The sequence below is a fragment of the Taurulus bubalis genome (genome assembly GCF_910589615.1).
Source record: "Taurulus bubalis genome assembly, chromosome: 14".
Taxonomy (NCBI): domain Eukaryota; kingdom Metazoa; phylum Chordata; class Actinopteri; order Perciformes; family Cottidae; genus Taurulus; species Taurulus bubalis.
The window spans coordinates 13,644,630-13,659,808 of NC_136602.1; the positions used below are offsets into that span (position 1 = coordinate 13,644,630).

The 15,179-nt window shown below is 42.1% G+C and overlaps 1 protein-coding gene across 1 annotated transcript in view; it reads right to left on the reverse strand.

Annotated features, from left to right (window-relative positions):
- LOC306747233 (A-type potassium channel modulatory protein KCNIP2-like) overlaps window positions 1–9,491 on the reverse strand; it is a gene marked incomplete at its 5' end in the record, with an annotated part of 86,036 nt that extends 76,545 nt beyond the window's left edge. The window contains one exon of the mRNA XM_079230267.1: window positions 9,419–9,491. Coding sequence (XP_079086393.1) covers window positions 9,419–9,491 — 73 coding nt within the window. The remainder of the gene's footprint in view (window positions 1–9,418) is intronic.
- Between the last annotated feature and the right edge of the window lie 5,688 nt (window positions 9,492–15,179).

The following is a 15,179-nucleotide window of genomic DNA, read 5'->3' on the forward strand; positions in this document are numbered from 1 at the left end:
AACCTCTTAACATTCCTGTAAAATTTGACAAAAAACGCCTATCCAGGTATACCCAAAGTAAATTGCAAGCTGTACTTGAACTATTTGGAGTAAATGCATGGTCTTGGTCTCTTTTGAAAGGTAGCTTTCCTCACAATGGGACCATAGCCTGAAGCCTTTTCTAGTCCAAGTAAAAAGTTGATAACAATATCACAGAAAATGAATATTTTACACATGTTTTTCTAATGAAATGTCTAGGCGTTTTTCCATTTTGAGATTGAAAATATTCATGATATATATTATATATACCTATTAAAAAGGCTTATAGTCTTGCAAATTTATAGAGGTACTATTCATATATACTACCAGTATTGCTGACACAGAGAAAATGAAGTATAAATGCATTTTTATGCTATTTCAATGACAGACTAAGGATCTATGAGCAGAAGTTTGTTCTGGTGAAGCTGAAGCCTGTTGGGATCAACCCCACCCCCTATTGATTGGTCACGTTTTTTTAGGTAATTTCATTGGCTGTCCGAAACGCCTGTCTTCTGAGGCGCGACAGGCTTGAGCCACGTAAGAAAACAGAGGCTGAGCCTAAACTTCAACGTAGCTTCTGGTTGGGTAATGTAGCTTGTCAGTCAGGACATGAAGCTCCTATTGGTTCAAGTGGGGTCTCATTGGAACCGTTAGATTTCGGCGGACATTTTGATAGCGAGTTTGTAGCTGTGCTCCCATGCAAACATGACTTTCTGCTAAAAACAAAACTGCTTTCGTTCATAACTTCCAGCTGCAATGAAGTTATGCAACGCCATTTAGTGGATATTTATGGATGTAATCACGTGTTTTGGGCTAAATCTTTTATGGGATTTATTTTTATTGGACCTTTACGACGAAACAACGCCGTTTTTGTTGGAATATTATGGATTTATGGATCAATATGAGGCGTCATCGGTGAGTTGTCTTGATTTTCAAATCGCTTGTTTGTTTGTTGTTGTCTGACAAAAGTATTGATTGTAGCTGCTTTGGTGGTCTGATCTTGAAACGGAGTGGACAGCTGGAATCACAAGAATCGTAGGTTTCCAGAAACATATGGCACTCGTACCGAACTATAAATAGATGTACAGTGTACAACGGAATGTACAGTGTATAGTTAAAATGGACGCCCGCGTGAGGAAATTCAAATTGGATTATCTCTGTCGAACATATCGCCTCCTTGTATCATTTGTTTAACTTCTCCGCACATATTACAGCAGAAAAGGATAAAGGCAAACTGTGTTTGATGGATTTTGGATTTTGTTTTGATAACGGAACACACAAGAAGTACGATTTTTGGGGGAATTCGGAGGGTTGAATTTTAAAGCTGATTCAAGTTTCTGTACCATGAAATCGTAATCTTTCCTTCAAATCACAACATAAAATGCCACCTTTTACCTTCAAATAGCTCAGTATCTACAGTCCAGGTAAAACTCCATAGATCGTTTAGACTCATATGGCATGAAAACAGTATAATCTTTCATCGCTACTGAACAGAAATTGCCATTCTCCATTAAACATGGCTTGATCCGTTAGTCACTCCATCCATTGAGCGATGTTCAGTTTATTCTCACAACTGACAGATATTGACGAGGCATTGCCCACTGGGCTATTCTCTCTGACTGTTTCACAGCTGTGCAAATGCATGTGTGTATATGTGTGTGTGTGTGTGTGTGTGTGTGTGTGTGTGTGTGTGTGTGTGTGTGTGTGTGTGTGTGTGTGTGTGCGTGTGTATGCCTGTGTGTTATTGAATAGACCTTGTCCAAAGTTTTGTCAGCGCTAACTGATTGATTGTAAGAACAGCTGCAGTGTTTTCCCGCACTGTCATCCCTCAGGCAAAAACCCTGTGTGCGTGTGTGCATGCATGTGTGCATGCGTGTGTGTGTGTGTGTGTGTGTGTGTGTGTGTGTGTGTGTGTGTGCTTGCGTGCGTGTGTGTGTGCATGTGTGTGTGTTGTGTGCGTGCAGTAGAGATTTTGGTTTTGACAAGAGCAAACCCCAGGCTCCCTCTAATCACCTCTACCTCCTTATCACTCTCTGCTGTGCTGCCAATCACTGAAGTTGTTACTGAAGAACCTTCAGTGAATAGAGTAAATGTCCTCAGCAGGCCTTTCCATAATACAATCACAGTCAATCCTGAGCCATGTTTCCGTTCAACTGCCAAGTAAACAAAAGTCATCAACTGGTTTGGAGCGTATAAACTAGGCTACAGTGTAGTTTTGTCAGATGTTTGCGCCATGCATAGCTGTATTCTGTCGATAAAGCAGAGAAGAAGTAAATGCAAACCAGAAAGACAGCAAGTTGGCCATCTATCCCATCTACGAGAGAAAAATGGAGAGAGGTCATGAGGAAATTATTTTAACTGAGCAAGTTTGAACTGTGCTTTCATGTCAGCTGCTATCGTTTTCACAAAGATTTGCACGTTATGGGAATATCTGAGGACGGTGACAGCTGAAACAGCTGATCAGTCATGTGAGGTACGTATATGTTCGCTATACTTTTGGGCAAAGGTGTTTTCATATCCCATTTAGGGCCTCAACTCTTTTTCCAACAACAGGCAAAAACAACCTTTTCCATACAGCTTTTCTAATGCGATACTTCAAAATGTGCATAAAAATACATGAATGGAAAGACGGCTCCTGTCTTCATGTTTGTGCCCTCTCTACTTAGCACAATGAAGGGGAAGGCAAAATATTCTTACAATCATACACACATCTTTTGTTCAAACTCACGCATGCACCACTTAAATGAATAAAGGAGTAATGAGAAAGATGCACACACTTCTGCAGACATCGTTTCGATGGCAGTCACGTGTGTCCTTCAGACAACCTCTACACAAATGTTTACAGCTTCACCCACACAACACACGCACACCCAGTAATCCCCTATCTTCAATCTGAGACGTGCAACCCGATAACCTCTGATGACAAAGGACTCTCTCTTACGCACACACACGCACAACATGAGTCAAAGTGCACAAAGAAAGGCGAACAGGGTTGGGACCTACATAGCGTTACACAGTAACATTGTGTGGCTATCTGCCGGTCTCTCCTCTTCGCCATACTGATGAGCTACTATCAGTCTAATGGAGAATGGCTGAGCTAATGGACAGAAAATTATCCTGTAATGCGGATAAGATGATGTGAGTGACAGTACAGCAAAGCCAGAGAGAGAGACACAATGAATGACACGGGGCTCCATCACACTCAGAGAGACTTGGAGTCTGCCGATCAATCAGTCGCTTGTTGATGAATATCTGACAAGGAAAAGGCATCAGACTAATGACGTTTATTTAACAATTGATCAAATATTTCTTTCAATTTACTCGCTGCCCCATTATTCCATCATCCTCAGATGTACATCGACTTTTCCGTGGACAATTCTGCTCCTCCCGCCCATCTTCCCATCTCGTTCTTCATCCTCACCCCTCCTCTTCTCTCCTCTTCTCTTCTCCCTGCAGGCATTTATAATTGAATGTGTTTACAGAGAAGGGGCAGGGGTGGCAAGGGAGAGGTGAGCCGGGTTTATTTTAATTAACGATCTCCCAGCTCCTCCGTAGATTCGGTCAAAGATTAAAACTCGTTAGGATTGACGCTGGCTTCCAGGCCCATTAGGCTACTGGTCCCACTGTGGCCTGAAGGAGTCGAAGAAGAGGGAGGAAGGAGAGGGGTTGGGAGGTAGTTTGGTTTGTGGATGGACAATGGTAAAGCTAAAAAGTGAAGTCAACGAATGGAGAGCAGAGAAGGAGAGGCGCGATGAACCAGGGCACGTAAAATGAGACACTGAAGACACTTTGTAAGACAGAAATATATATGATGTTATTATGTAATCGGATCTGTGAGTGTGGAGACAGAGTGAGGGGGAGGAGTGCGATAGAGTGAGAGGAAAAAGAGAGTGCAGCTTAAGTGGGGACTGTCAGTCAAAATATTTAGAAATGTAGGGGACATTAAGGAGAGGAGAGGGAAGAAAAAATGTGAAATTACATACTGTGAACTCCTTTATTTCTACATGCAAACATCTACTTTACCTGAAGAGGCACACAGTGGAATGTGTGAGAGAACTCGCGTGTCAGGTGGCAGCACCCATATCATTACAGGTCAGACTGTACTGATGCATTGGCAGGATATGATTGGCAGGAAGAGCTTTTATAATAGGTCAAACACAGACTACATACATTCTGCCAACTAACACATCTTCCATTATTCCGTTCCCCCTCTCCTTCCTTCCCGTCTTTTGTTATTATTTCCTTCTTTCCTTCCCACAATGATGTAGCCAATGTGACAGATAAGCCATAAGTGGACCACTCCAAGCATTCCTCCGTGTAGGAATCCAGACATTTCACATCCGCCATTCTGGCACTTCCAGGAGCAACCCGGGCCCGGGAACCCAGAGAGGATCCCTGACGAGGCAGAGTATGTCACACATGTCACGGCACATCGGATGACACATTAAATCAAGTCTTTTAATTAGTGCCAGTGGCCATTACGCTTCTAGCTGCAGCAAGAACCCTCATGCTGAGAATGTGACTCCAGGCTAAACTCCCTCTGTCAGGCTCGATTATGAAAGCAATCTCAGCCCTGGAATCGTTTTGGTCCTGCAATTGTAAATTATTATTTTCACCATGGGGGCTCTGCATCAATCAGGAGGTTGGGGTGTGTGTTGTGTGGCTTCCAGACCAGCTACTGTATTGCCATTCACCTCAACACCTCTAACCTCTCTCTCGGCTATCTAGTTTTTTTTCCCCAATTCATAGTCTGGCGCGGCTATGAATGTCAGAGCTTTTGAAATTGCTCATTAGGAAATGTGTGTGCGTGTGTGTGAGAGAAATGAACTGTCCGAATTCATCAAAGGCTAAACATCTCTCCTCGAGCTGAGGGCTGAGCTGCCGCGTGAGACAAGTCAACTGTAGAGGACGTTCAACATATTTGTTAAGTTAAGTAAGAAAGACGTCACCCCACTAGCATTAGTATTATGCACATTGTGAAGTAGAAGAAGAAGGATGGACAATATTAGTCAACTTCTGACGAATCTCCGAAGCAGTTTATTCGCTCCAATTCACATTTCTGTTTGCAACATTTCTAAAGTTCGATAAATTTAAATGGGCAATTGAGGAAACGCATGCACAACAAATATTTGTGTTTGTCTCATAGACTTCTATAAGAAGTGGACGTAGTCCTTGTAACGTCAACCATTGGTTTGTGGACTTTTGTTTGAAAGCCTTGAGTTTGGTGATTTCACTTTAGCCATGTTGTTGTTGTTGTTGTTTTTTTCAACCAATGAACGAAAGTTACTATATTTGGAATGCGGGGGAGTGACGTAGAGGCACCGAATCTGGCTCTGGTTGCGGCAGTGACCTGTCAATCACAGTAAGCCCGCCCTAAAGCATACTCTGCTTTATGTTCTACTCTATCTGACTCTATATATCGACCATAATCTACTGAATGAACACCATGCTGTATTGAAGAAGAAGAGGATCATTTTCTCATAGACTTCCATGCAATCAAACTTATTTTTGCAACCGGAGGAGTCGCCCTCTGTTGGTCAGAGAGAGAATGCAAGTTTAAAGACAAACCCGCATGTCTTCACTCAGTGGAACTGGAGGTCGCGTCTGGTTTGTCTATGATTGAAAGTGTGTGTGTGTGTGTGTGTGTGTGTGTGTGTGTGTGTGTGTGTGTGTGTGTGTGTGTGTGTGTGTGTGTGTGTGTGTGTGTTTAAATCTGCACTTATTTTCCCCGAGTGTGTAAGTGGTGCATATAATTGTGCTGACTGTTGCGAGTTGCAATAAGCTCATTTTTGAGCCGACCCCCCACAAACAAATGTATACAAAACAAAGAGTACTCGATTTCACCGAAGAATATACAAAATACACTTCAAGGGGGGGATGAGGACACAAATAGGGCTTCAATGTTTTCATGAACAGATAATGAGACCATTATTCTATGAATTCATTGTTTTGTCCATAACATGTTTGAAAATGGTCAATCTTTTGCAAATGTCTTGTTTTATCCACTCCAAAACCAAAATATATTTACTAATATAATTTACTATTGTTGAAGAATATAGAAACAGGCACACATTTTGGAAGCTGGAACTAATTTTGTTTGTGCCATTTTGCTTTAGAAAACTACTTACACAACTAATTAATTCCCTATTGATTTACTAATCATTAAACTTCTAAACATAGAGAAGTAATGTCTCACAAAAGCAGAGGTGATTATCCCTGGCATGATAAAGCAAAGACCACAATGCAAACAAACGATACATCTCAAAAGTTTTAATTAAATATTCAAAAACACCAACAACAAGATAAGATGATGCCCACTTTAAGTACCTCACAGAACAAAGAGATGGTTGGCAGACCGGCTGCCAATCCTAACGGATTGAGCTTTTCAACAATATTCTGGACTTGGATGGAAGAAAGGGAAGCGTGAATATGTAGAGAGAAGCCTTTGTGAGCGTGTGTGTGTGTGTGTGTGTGTGTGTGTGTGTGTGTGTGTGTGTGTGTGGAGGTGATATGATACCTCTTGAGTGTGGCTTGTGAGATGGAAGAGGAGATTACTGCACCACGCTTCTATAATTACCTCTCATCTCTCACTGACTGAGAGAGTGTGCTTACAGTACAATGTAGCAGACTGAGAGGGAGTTATTTCTAGAGGGCTACATTTCACTCAAATGGTGATAGGAGACCACCCACACTACCTTGAAGCAACACAGGTCAGCTTTGCTTTCAGCACGCGCACACACACACACACACACACACGCACGCACGCACGCACGCACGCACGCACGCACGCACGCACGCACGCACGCACGCACACACACACACACACACACACACACACACACACACACACACACACACACACACACACACACACACACACACACACACACACACACACACACACACACACACACTCGCTGTAAGTAAGAATAGTGACTCACCAGTAGCTGTCCTTCCCACACAACAGAACCCATTTAAGAATCCATTCTCACACTCACATCACAGCCTATACTTTTGCATTTTAGTGGGGATTATGCAGAAAATCACCTGTTCTACCTCTCTCTCTCTCTCTCTCCCTCTCGCTCTCACACACACATACACACACACACACACACGGCCACTTTGCGGGCAGCTGTGTCTATAATATGAAAAATCCCATGAGCAGCAATTTTGCTCCACAGATTTAGCCGCATCACATCTTCATTACGCTGACTCTTCTTGGTCAGAGAGCCGGCCTTAATAACCATGCAAACCATCGGGGCTAAGTATGTTTTCGAGTTGACAGCATCTTGCAAAGATTAATTAACAATTCAAAGCTTTGAAAAAGTCATTAAAAACTATGCCACGAGAAAATTGCTCCGCCACACCGAATGACTTGGTCCCTCTCCCCCTCCCCTCACTTAACTATTAAAAAAGCAATATGACTTCTTGTGGACAGTCAGACATAGGGGACCACTTCAACAAGCTGGTCTGAGGAGAGGGAGCAGATGAAAGAGGAAAGATTGAAGACAAAATAATGATTATTCTGAGGAGTTTAGATTTACATTGCAGAAAGTTTAATCTCCTTCACTGTCACATTTACTAATCCCCCATAATGCATCTCATTCTCAGGTGTGTGTTGCACACTAATCTGCAACTGATTACAGAGCCAAAGGAAAAGTTCCACGGCAGCAGGAGAAAAAGAGAGAAGTCAAGCTGCTGAAGTGTGTTGTGTAGTCTCTTAGAAGCCCTGCAAAGCTCACTGTTTGTGCAGGCATGACGGCCAGCACACCGTGTGGGTTGGCTGACATGATTTACAATCCCCGTATTGAGTAGTAAAGCCTGATGGATGTTTTTCAATTCGGCAGAACAAATTCTTCTTTTCTTTTTTGTAACTTTCACCACTGGACTGTAGAAAAGTGAAGTTGCTGCCTCTGAACACACCCACACATATGTACCCACACACATGCACACCTATTGAAAGATAAACCCAGTACAATATATAGACTGAATGTCTGTTGCACATACACACACATGGTTTCACTGATAAACCTTGCAATCTTTTCTTAATTTGGTAACCATTCAATTTGAGACAGAGGGCTGTTTAGCTGCTAATGCGTGGACTTGTGCAAATGAGATTATATGTTCCCATTGAGCCAGAGGCACACAGCTGTTTGACTCTGGACAGCCACTGGTTCACTCAGTAGGCCTGAGATGTGTTCAGGCATTAAAACAAGCATTTTCTTTAAGCAGCTGGCAAATTCACATGCAAACGGCGCTCACATAAGCAGGGGAGAGCTGTGTCTAACGTGACAATGGGAGGCTGTGGTGACAGGGAAACACCTCAAGAGAGTGCTCAGCTCACATATGAGGAGCACATACAAAGCGCAGGTATATGCTTCCATGAAGTGCTTCATTATAACGCGATAAAAACGGATGTGTTTCAAGTCCGATACCCCAAGCACACACACACACACACACACACACACACACACACACACACACACACACACACACACACACACACACACACACACACACACACACACGGGAATTAAAGCACAATAGGGACACGTTTGTATTCAATCCACAGAGCTGACAGCAGCAAACGAAGGTGCGCACGCACAAATGTGCTCCGTTTGAGAATCCACATGCCATTAAGTGTCGCTCAGGTGTCTGCTGTGCTTGCAGATAATATCAGCTCTTTTTCAAACTATAAAACAGACTTCGGCAGATAAAGCTCGCAGCGATATGAGTCGGAAGCGATAACAAACCAAAGCAGATCTCTGCTCCACACATCAGGCATCAGATCGGTCAGACAGGTGGTATCTGCCCCGCAGCGCCTTTACAGCCAAGACAGCGACAATAAGGTGGTCTCCAATAGCTGATCCAGGGCCAGCAAAAAAAACACTGTTGTCTTTAAATTCATCCAACATTACGCACCACATTATGCAACCACACTGACATGCAACAAGGACATTACAAGATTCAATGTGTATTTCCAATTATATAATTTAGTCATTTTAACTCGTCGCCATTCTCTCTTTTATCATAAATCATAATGACATGCAGTTATTTAAGCAAAGTAGGCTAGTTTAATAATGTATACTACAAATGTTCCACTACTTTTGGTAACAGGGCAACTACATCAATAAAAACGAGAAAAAAAATGGTGTTACCCCGGAAGCTAATAATTGAAGTAGCATACAAACTTGCTCTACAAATGAACTGCCAATATATGTAGAAACATATTTAGTTTGTTTGGTGATGAGATGAATGACGAGCAGGTTGAGACATGTCAAAGCCACCTGAAGTTCGGTGGACCGGGCTCCTCTTAGATTATCAGGCTGACATATTGAATCTTTCTTTCTGCAGACAATCGGACAACATGCACCGGTGTTTCAGGCGCCGGGGTACTCACCCGTGAGCTGGTCATAGGATCCGTCCAGCTCTCTGGAGTCCGACAAGCTTTGGTCACGGTTTTTCGCCTTCATTGTCCCCGTGTGCGCCGGAATGTGGAACTGTGGCAAAAAGCTGATATATTGGCGATTCTATGTGTGAAATCAACAGTGGTTTTGTTGCACGCCTTCACGTACGATGGCTACAATATACTACCGTTAAGAAGTCATAATTGATTTGCCATAGATAAAAATAAAGAGAGAGAGAGCCATAAGTTGTTTTCCCCCGTGTCTGTTTCTGTGTGCGCTCTCGGCATCCAGGAGCTGAGTGAACCAAAAGCGCGCTTCTGGTCGGCACTCTCACATGGGCTGGCGCGCGCGCATGCACACGCACACACAGACAGAGACGGGAAGGGAAAAAGCATATCCAGAAAGAAAAACATCTATTTATAAATTGCTTTGGACACTTTTTTTGAGATTATAACAAAAGTACACGTTTGCCAAAAAAATGTATATGACAATGGAGAGTTCCCCCAACATTTCCCCCATGTGGGATAAAGCAATATAGCAACACTTTGCAATACTACACACATGCATGAGTTACTAAGAAACGAGTGAGGAATGTATCAAGAACGACTGGATAATGGATGGATCATTAAAGACCAACTAAATAATAAATAATAAAAGCAATAAAGCCACCAAATCAGCAACACTGACATCGTGAATGAAACATTTGTGTCAGCGAATTCATAGTTGCAACTCATGAAGAAAGTGGTCATTACTCCGATCTACCAATATCAATGATATTGTATAGTCCTGTCTGTTCTCTAACTCATCAATATTTATATACAGTCCTTAATCAGAGTTAATAATTATCATGACATTCCTGATTCGTTCCTCACTTCTTTCCTATAGTAATAACTTGCATGTTGTGTCTTGTCTTGTATAGTGTAACCAGCAATATCTATCTGGCTCCATTCATGCAGAATCACACTCAGTGAGTTGGTCGTCAGCTTGCCACTCTGCCATTACCATCAAATCCTCTCCTGATGTTCTCCACTGAGTCAGAGCCGTGTCGGATGTGTACAGAGACATCAGCAGGAGCAACAAGGAGCACACTGCTGCTGCCAGGCAGAGGTTCTGACTATATCTGATCTATAAATACTCTGCCTTGTGTCTATCCCTTTCCTCCTATCCCTCTCAGTGTCTTTTCCTCTCTTTGCCTCACTCCTGCTTGCTTACAGAATGACATTTGGTCACAATCTGTCACGCAATCTGTCTTTGATGCCATATTTTCCTACATTATATCAGGATGTGCATCAATAACGCCATCTCCCTCTACCCATCCGTTTATTCGTTTACCTCCACTATGAACAATTGTAATGCCATTTTACAGTAACTGTGTGGTAAAGTTTTCCTTTTATTTTGATGTTCATGCTCTTTTACCTCCCGCTGAATGAAGAGTGTAGACTAAAGAATGCTTGGTGATAGATTCCCTCCCGGTCCCCCCCCCCTGTGCTCAGTCATCCATCCTGATCTCTCAGGAATCAATTGACGTCTGAATCAGAAATGTGTCACGAAAAGGTCGGCCATAAGACCTTGTCTTCAGATGGGGCTGCCTTACGTGTCATATCTGTCACTGAAATAACCTTTCAAGTGTGTATTTGTCACATGTAGCGGTCCCATAATGCCCACATGCAAATGCACATGATATGTTGCCCTTGACCTGCCTGTTATGTGAGCGTGCAGTACAGTGTGACACTGATGGAGGATGAAGGTTTGTTGTTGATGAAGGTTTCGCTTCCGTGAGAGATAACATGTTGTAATCATCTTATTTCAATCAGGAGAGACTTGTTCCAAATTCAACAATAAATGTATTACACATGTATAACATTGTCTTTGGCAGAATCCCCTCTGGAGTCCAGACACTGGTGGTGGTGAAGAAGAAGGGAGTTGCTGCAATCCGATGATGAATGAGGACTATGACTGAAAGCTAGCTGGAGGTGCCCGGGATGGAGGAGGGTCACATTCGGTTTTGAGCTGAAATGACAACTGACAGCAGCAGAGCAGAGATCCCTTTTAAAAGTTTGACAGCAACGATATGATTGGCTTAGAGCCACAGTGCCGCATCTGGAGCTGATAGTGTAATCGATGGGAGAAATAGACTGAGATATTTATGAATGACCCGTAGTGTAAAGAGAGTCTTCCTTCCAGAACTACCGCTTAAGCTCCATTTGATTTTAGTTCTATGTGAGGTCTCAGAGAGGTTGTTTTTAATCTTGATTATGCCTCGAAAGACTGCTGAAAGTTGGTAGTTTTGACTTTCACAAAGCACGGAGGTCAGCTGAAAGTCATGTTGATTACACTCCAGGGGCCCAGTATGCTTCAGATGAAGTACTTGTGGGATCGTCCAACAGCATCAGAACACCCTTCTGACACACGTTTCCAATGCAAGAAGAGGGGAAGCTGCACCTGACTGTGACTTGTAACTTGTCAATCCAACAAGTGAACCCACTTCTTGCAGCGATTATCCAGATGTTTGCAGGTGCAAATGTAAGGCAGGATGTGAACCCGTCTTTCAAACTATCTTTTTTCATCCGTCCAAAAAACAAATTACAACTGAGGAAAAACCGAGGAAACAACCGAGGGAAAATGTTGAGAATCCGTGTTTATAAAATGTATTGCGCTGAGAGAACACATCAAATTAATTAGTTTATTTCAAGTGTGGCCTAATGCAAATTTTCAAGGTGAAATAAAATATTTAAATAAAGTTGTCCATATAACTTTGGCTGAATATGAATTTGTACCTGAGTGATTAATAAGTGTTATTTGTTACTTGTAACTGACATGCTGACACCTGTGGAATCTACTGTCACTGTCCGACATGAAGCTGCTGTTCTCAACGAGAGACAAAACTGCACTCAGAAATGGCTGTTGTTTCATTATATATTATTCTTGTGTGTTTGGCAGACAGAAAATAAATGTGGGTTTGACTCACTAACATTCCTCTTGGGTAACAATTCCTGTGTTTGCAAGCATTAATGACACACTGGGAGCATAAACAAATGACGTTATTCTTGGTACCAATGAAAGTTAAGGAGCAGCAGGTGCCACATTCTGATGACCCTATCTATAGCCTCATTACAATATAGATGCCTACATGGTTGGTTTATCTGTGGTTGCTTACATTTTTAATTTAAAGTATGACTGAAAGGCACCAAAACACCCTGGAAAAGAGTTGAGTTAAGGTCATGAGGAGTTGAATGTTGTCCCTGCTCGGTCTCATTTGAGCCTTGTGTGCTGCCAATAAACAGAGGGAGGCCCACAATAACCACAAGGCGCTGCTTCTCTGTCATCTAAAACCAACAAAATATTTCACAGATACGGCCGATTGGTTAGTGATTGGATTTCTGTGTGTGGTAAATGAAAGAAGACAAGGAGAGGTGGATTCTAAATGAAGGCAAAGAGGAGTGTGAGGGGACGCAGCGAGATCGATTCATGGTGAGTTAAAGGGGATTTAGTGAGTCAGAGCCAAAATAAAGAGAATCTGCGAGTTATAGTTAAGGAGGCTGTCTGTGACTGTGGGGCCGGGACTTCTAGACAAACCTAGATATGGACGTGTACATAGCTGTGCAGTGACCCAGAGACGACCTTGTTGCATCCCAGAACATAATAGCAGACACCGGGCATGATGCCAGCTGGTTAGGGAGGTCTGCTGCTGCTTTGTTAGCGGGGTGTCATTTGCATTCATATTTTAAAACATTAAGGGCAAGAGAAGGTTAGTTTCATGCTTCTGATTCAAGACCATAGTTGACCTACTCTATCAACAGTAAAGAGACTATTGTTTATAAGTAGTTACAATTTTGTGAAAGCTTTCTGAACTCCATAACAGCTTTCTATTCTCATTGATTTGACAGTGTTAGCCTGTGATCTTATACATAGCAACGACTCACAAATCTTCTCTCTGGAACATGTTTAGACATGCTCATATTTGCAATTTATAGCAAGCTTCTCTCATTTTATAACTCAACATAAAAAGCTGACTTGTCAGTGTACGTGTGATCTTAGCTGCACATTGGAAGTTATAAAATTCAAATCAAGCCTGAATTAGCTGTTTAATCCCAGTCTACCCACGAACCACCAGCACTCTGTAACCGGATTATCCACACCCACTCAAAAGCTCAAACAGACACTCGGACATACAGGTTATGTTGTTAGTGTCTGCAAGTTATTGATAAAAACTCAGTGTTGAAAAGCGGGAGAGGAGAAGAATAGAGAGGAAAGGAGAGGGATGCACACTCATCGAACTATGGAGATGCACCTTCTGGCTCTCGCTGCAACCCCAAGGTTAGTCGCCTGTCCTTGGCAACTCTCTCATGAACCGAACAGCACTGTGCATATTAATAGCACAAACTCCGGGATTCCCAAACCATGGTGTGTGTGTGTGTGTTTGTGTGTGTGTGTGATCAAATCATAGAGATGCCAACTAGAATCAAATCAGCATGTCACATGCTACGCTGGAACAGCAAAATATTGCACTGTTTTTCTATGGAAAGCTTTTCCTCAAACACAATGTTCAGAAAATATGCATTTTCTGTAGGATCATGTGAGAATATGGCAACCACTCTTTGCAAGACCAATTCTTCTCCTCCTCAGCAGAAAGGAGAGCATAGGAAGCTTAACTTAGACAGACCTGTCACTGGTATTTCTAAGCCCTGAGCTTCCCGAAAATAGAAAGAAAACCCTCCTTGTTAAGCAGTATTAAAAAGCACTTCAAACGTCTAAATGACACTTCTCTTCATTATTCACCACAGCATGCGACCTCCAGCACTGAGGTGTCAGCTTGGACTCAGTCACAATACTGGTTGAGTGACTGATTGATGATGTCCAGTGAGACGCAGACACACACGCAAACCACCAGGCTCTAATTAATTTGTGTTCCTCAATAGCTAAGCAAACATAACACTACAAACTATAGCAATAACAAACATGTTTTGGTGCATTTGGTATGATGTTGCATTTGTTTAAAAAAAAGGTTTCTCAGCTTATCAATGCATCTATTCTTTTTTTCTTTTGACGCTGTGGCCCTTCAATAAAGTTTCTTATCTCACATGCCAAAGAAGTACTGAAAGCCTACATTTTTGTAAAATATACAGATTTTATATAAAAAAATACAACCTGGGTTTAAAATATGTTTTTATTCAAATTATTTTAGTACAGTTCACAACCACTCAGCCTCCAAGATGACGAAAAAAGTATTAATACGTTTAATATTTAAAAAACCTAACTTGTTTAAATATACCTACATATCGTCCAATTTCCAGATGTACTGTAATGGCAAAGTACTTTAAATTGGCCACATTGGGACTCATTTGATTAAAGCATCTGTTGTAAACACTGGCTCTAAGATAGGTGAGGAAAATGTACTTGACGATTAATTGACGATAAAACCTCTAAACTGCACCAAACTACTTTGCAGCAGGTTTTCTGTGCAGAATGCCCTTTAGACCAGTGATTCTCAACTTGTGGCGTTTTCAGTGGGTCGCAGGCCTTTGCCTGGAAAAAATAAATAATAATATTTATTTTGAAGGGCCTTTTTAATGCAGCGGAGTGTCGTTTTTTTGCCGACTCTGGTTTCAACTTGTTTTGCACTTGTCCCTCTATGTTTTCTGCAGCGTATGGGTCAAACCATCCTGATATCGGGGAGACTCTGGGTTTTTAGGATAATTAAATTAAACATCCTACTGAATATAAAATTCACAACTGATGGCACTGCCTCAGACA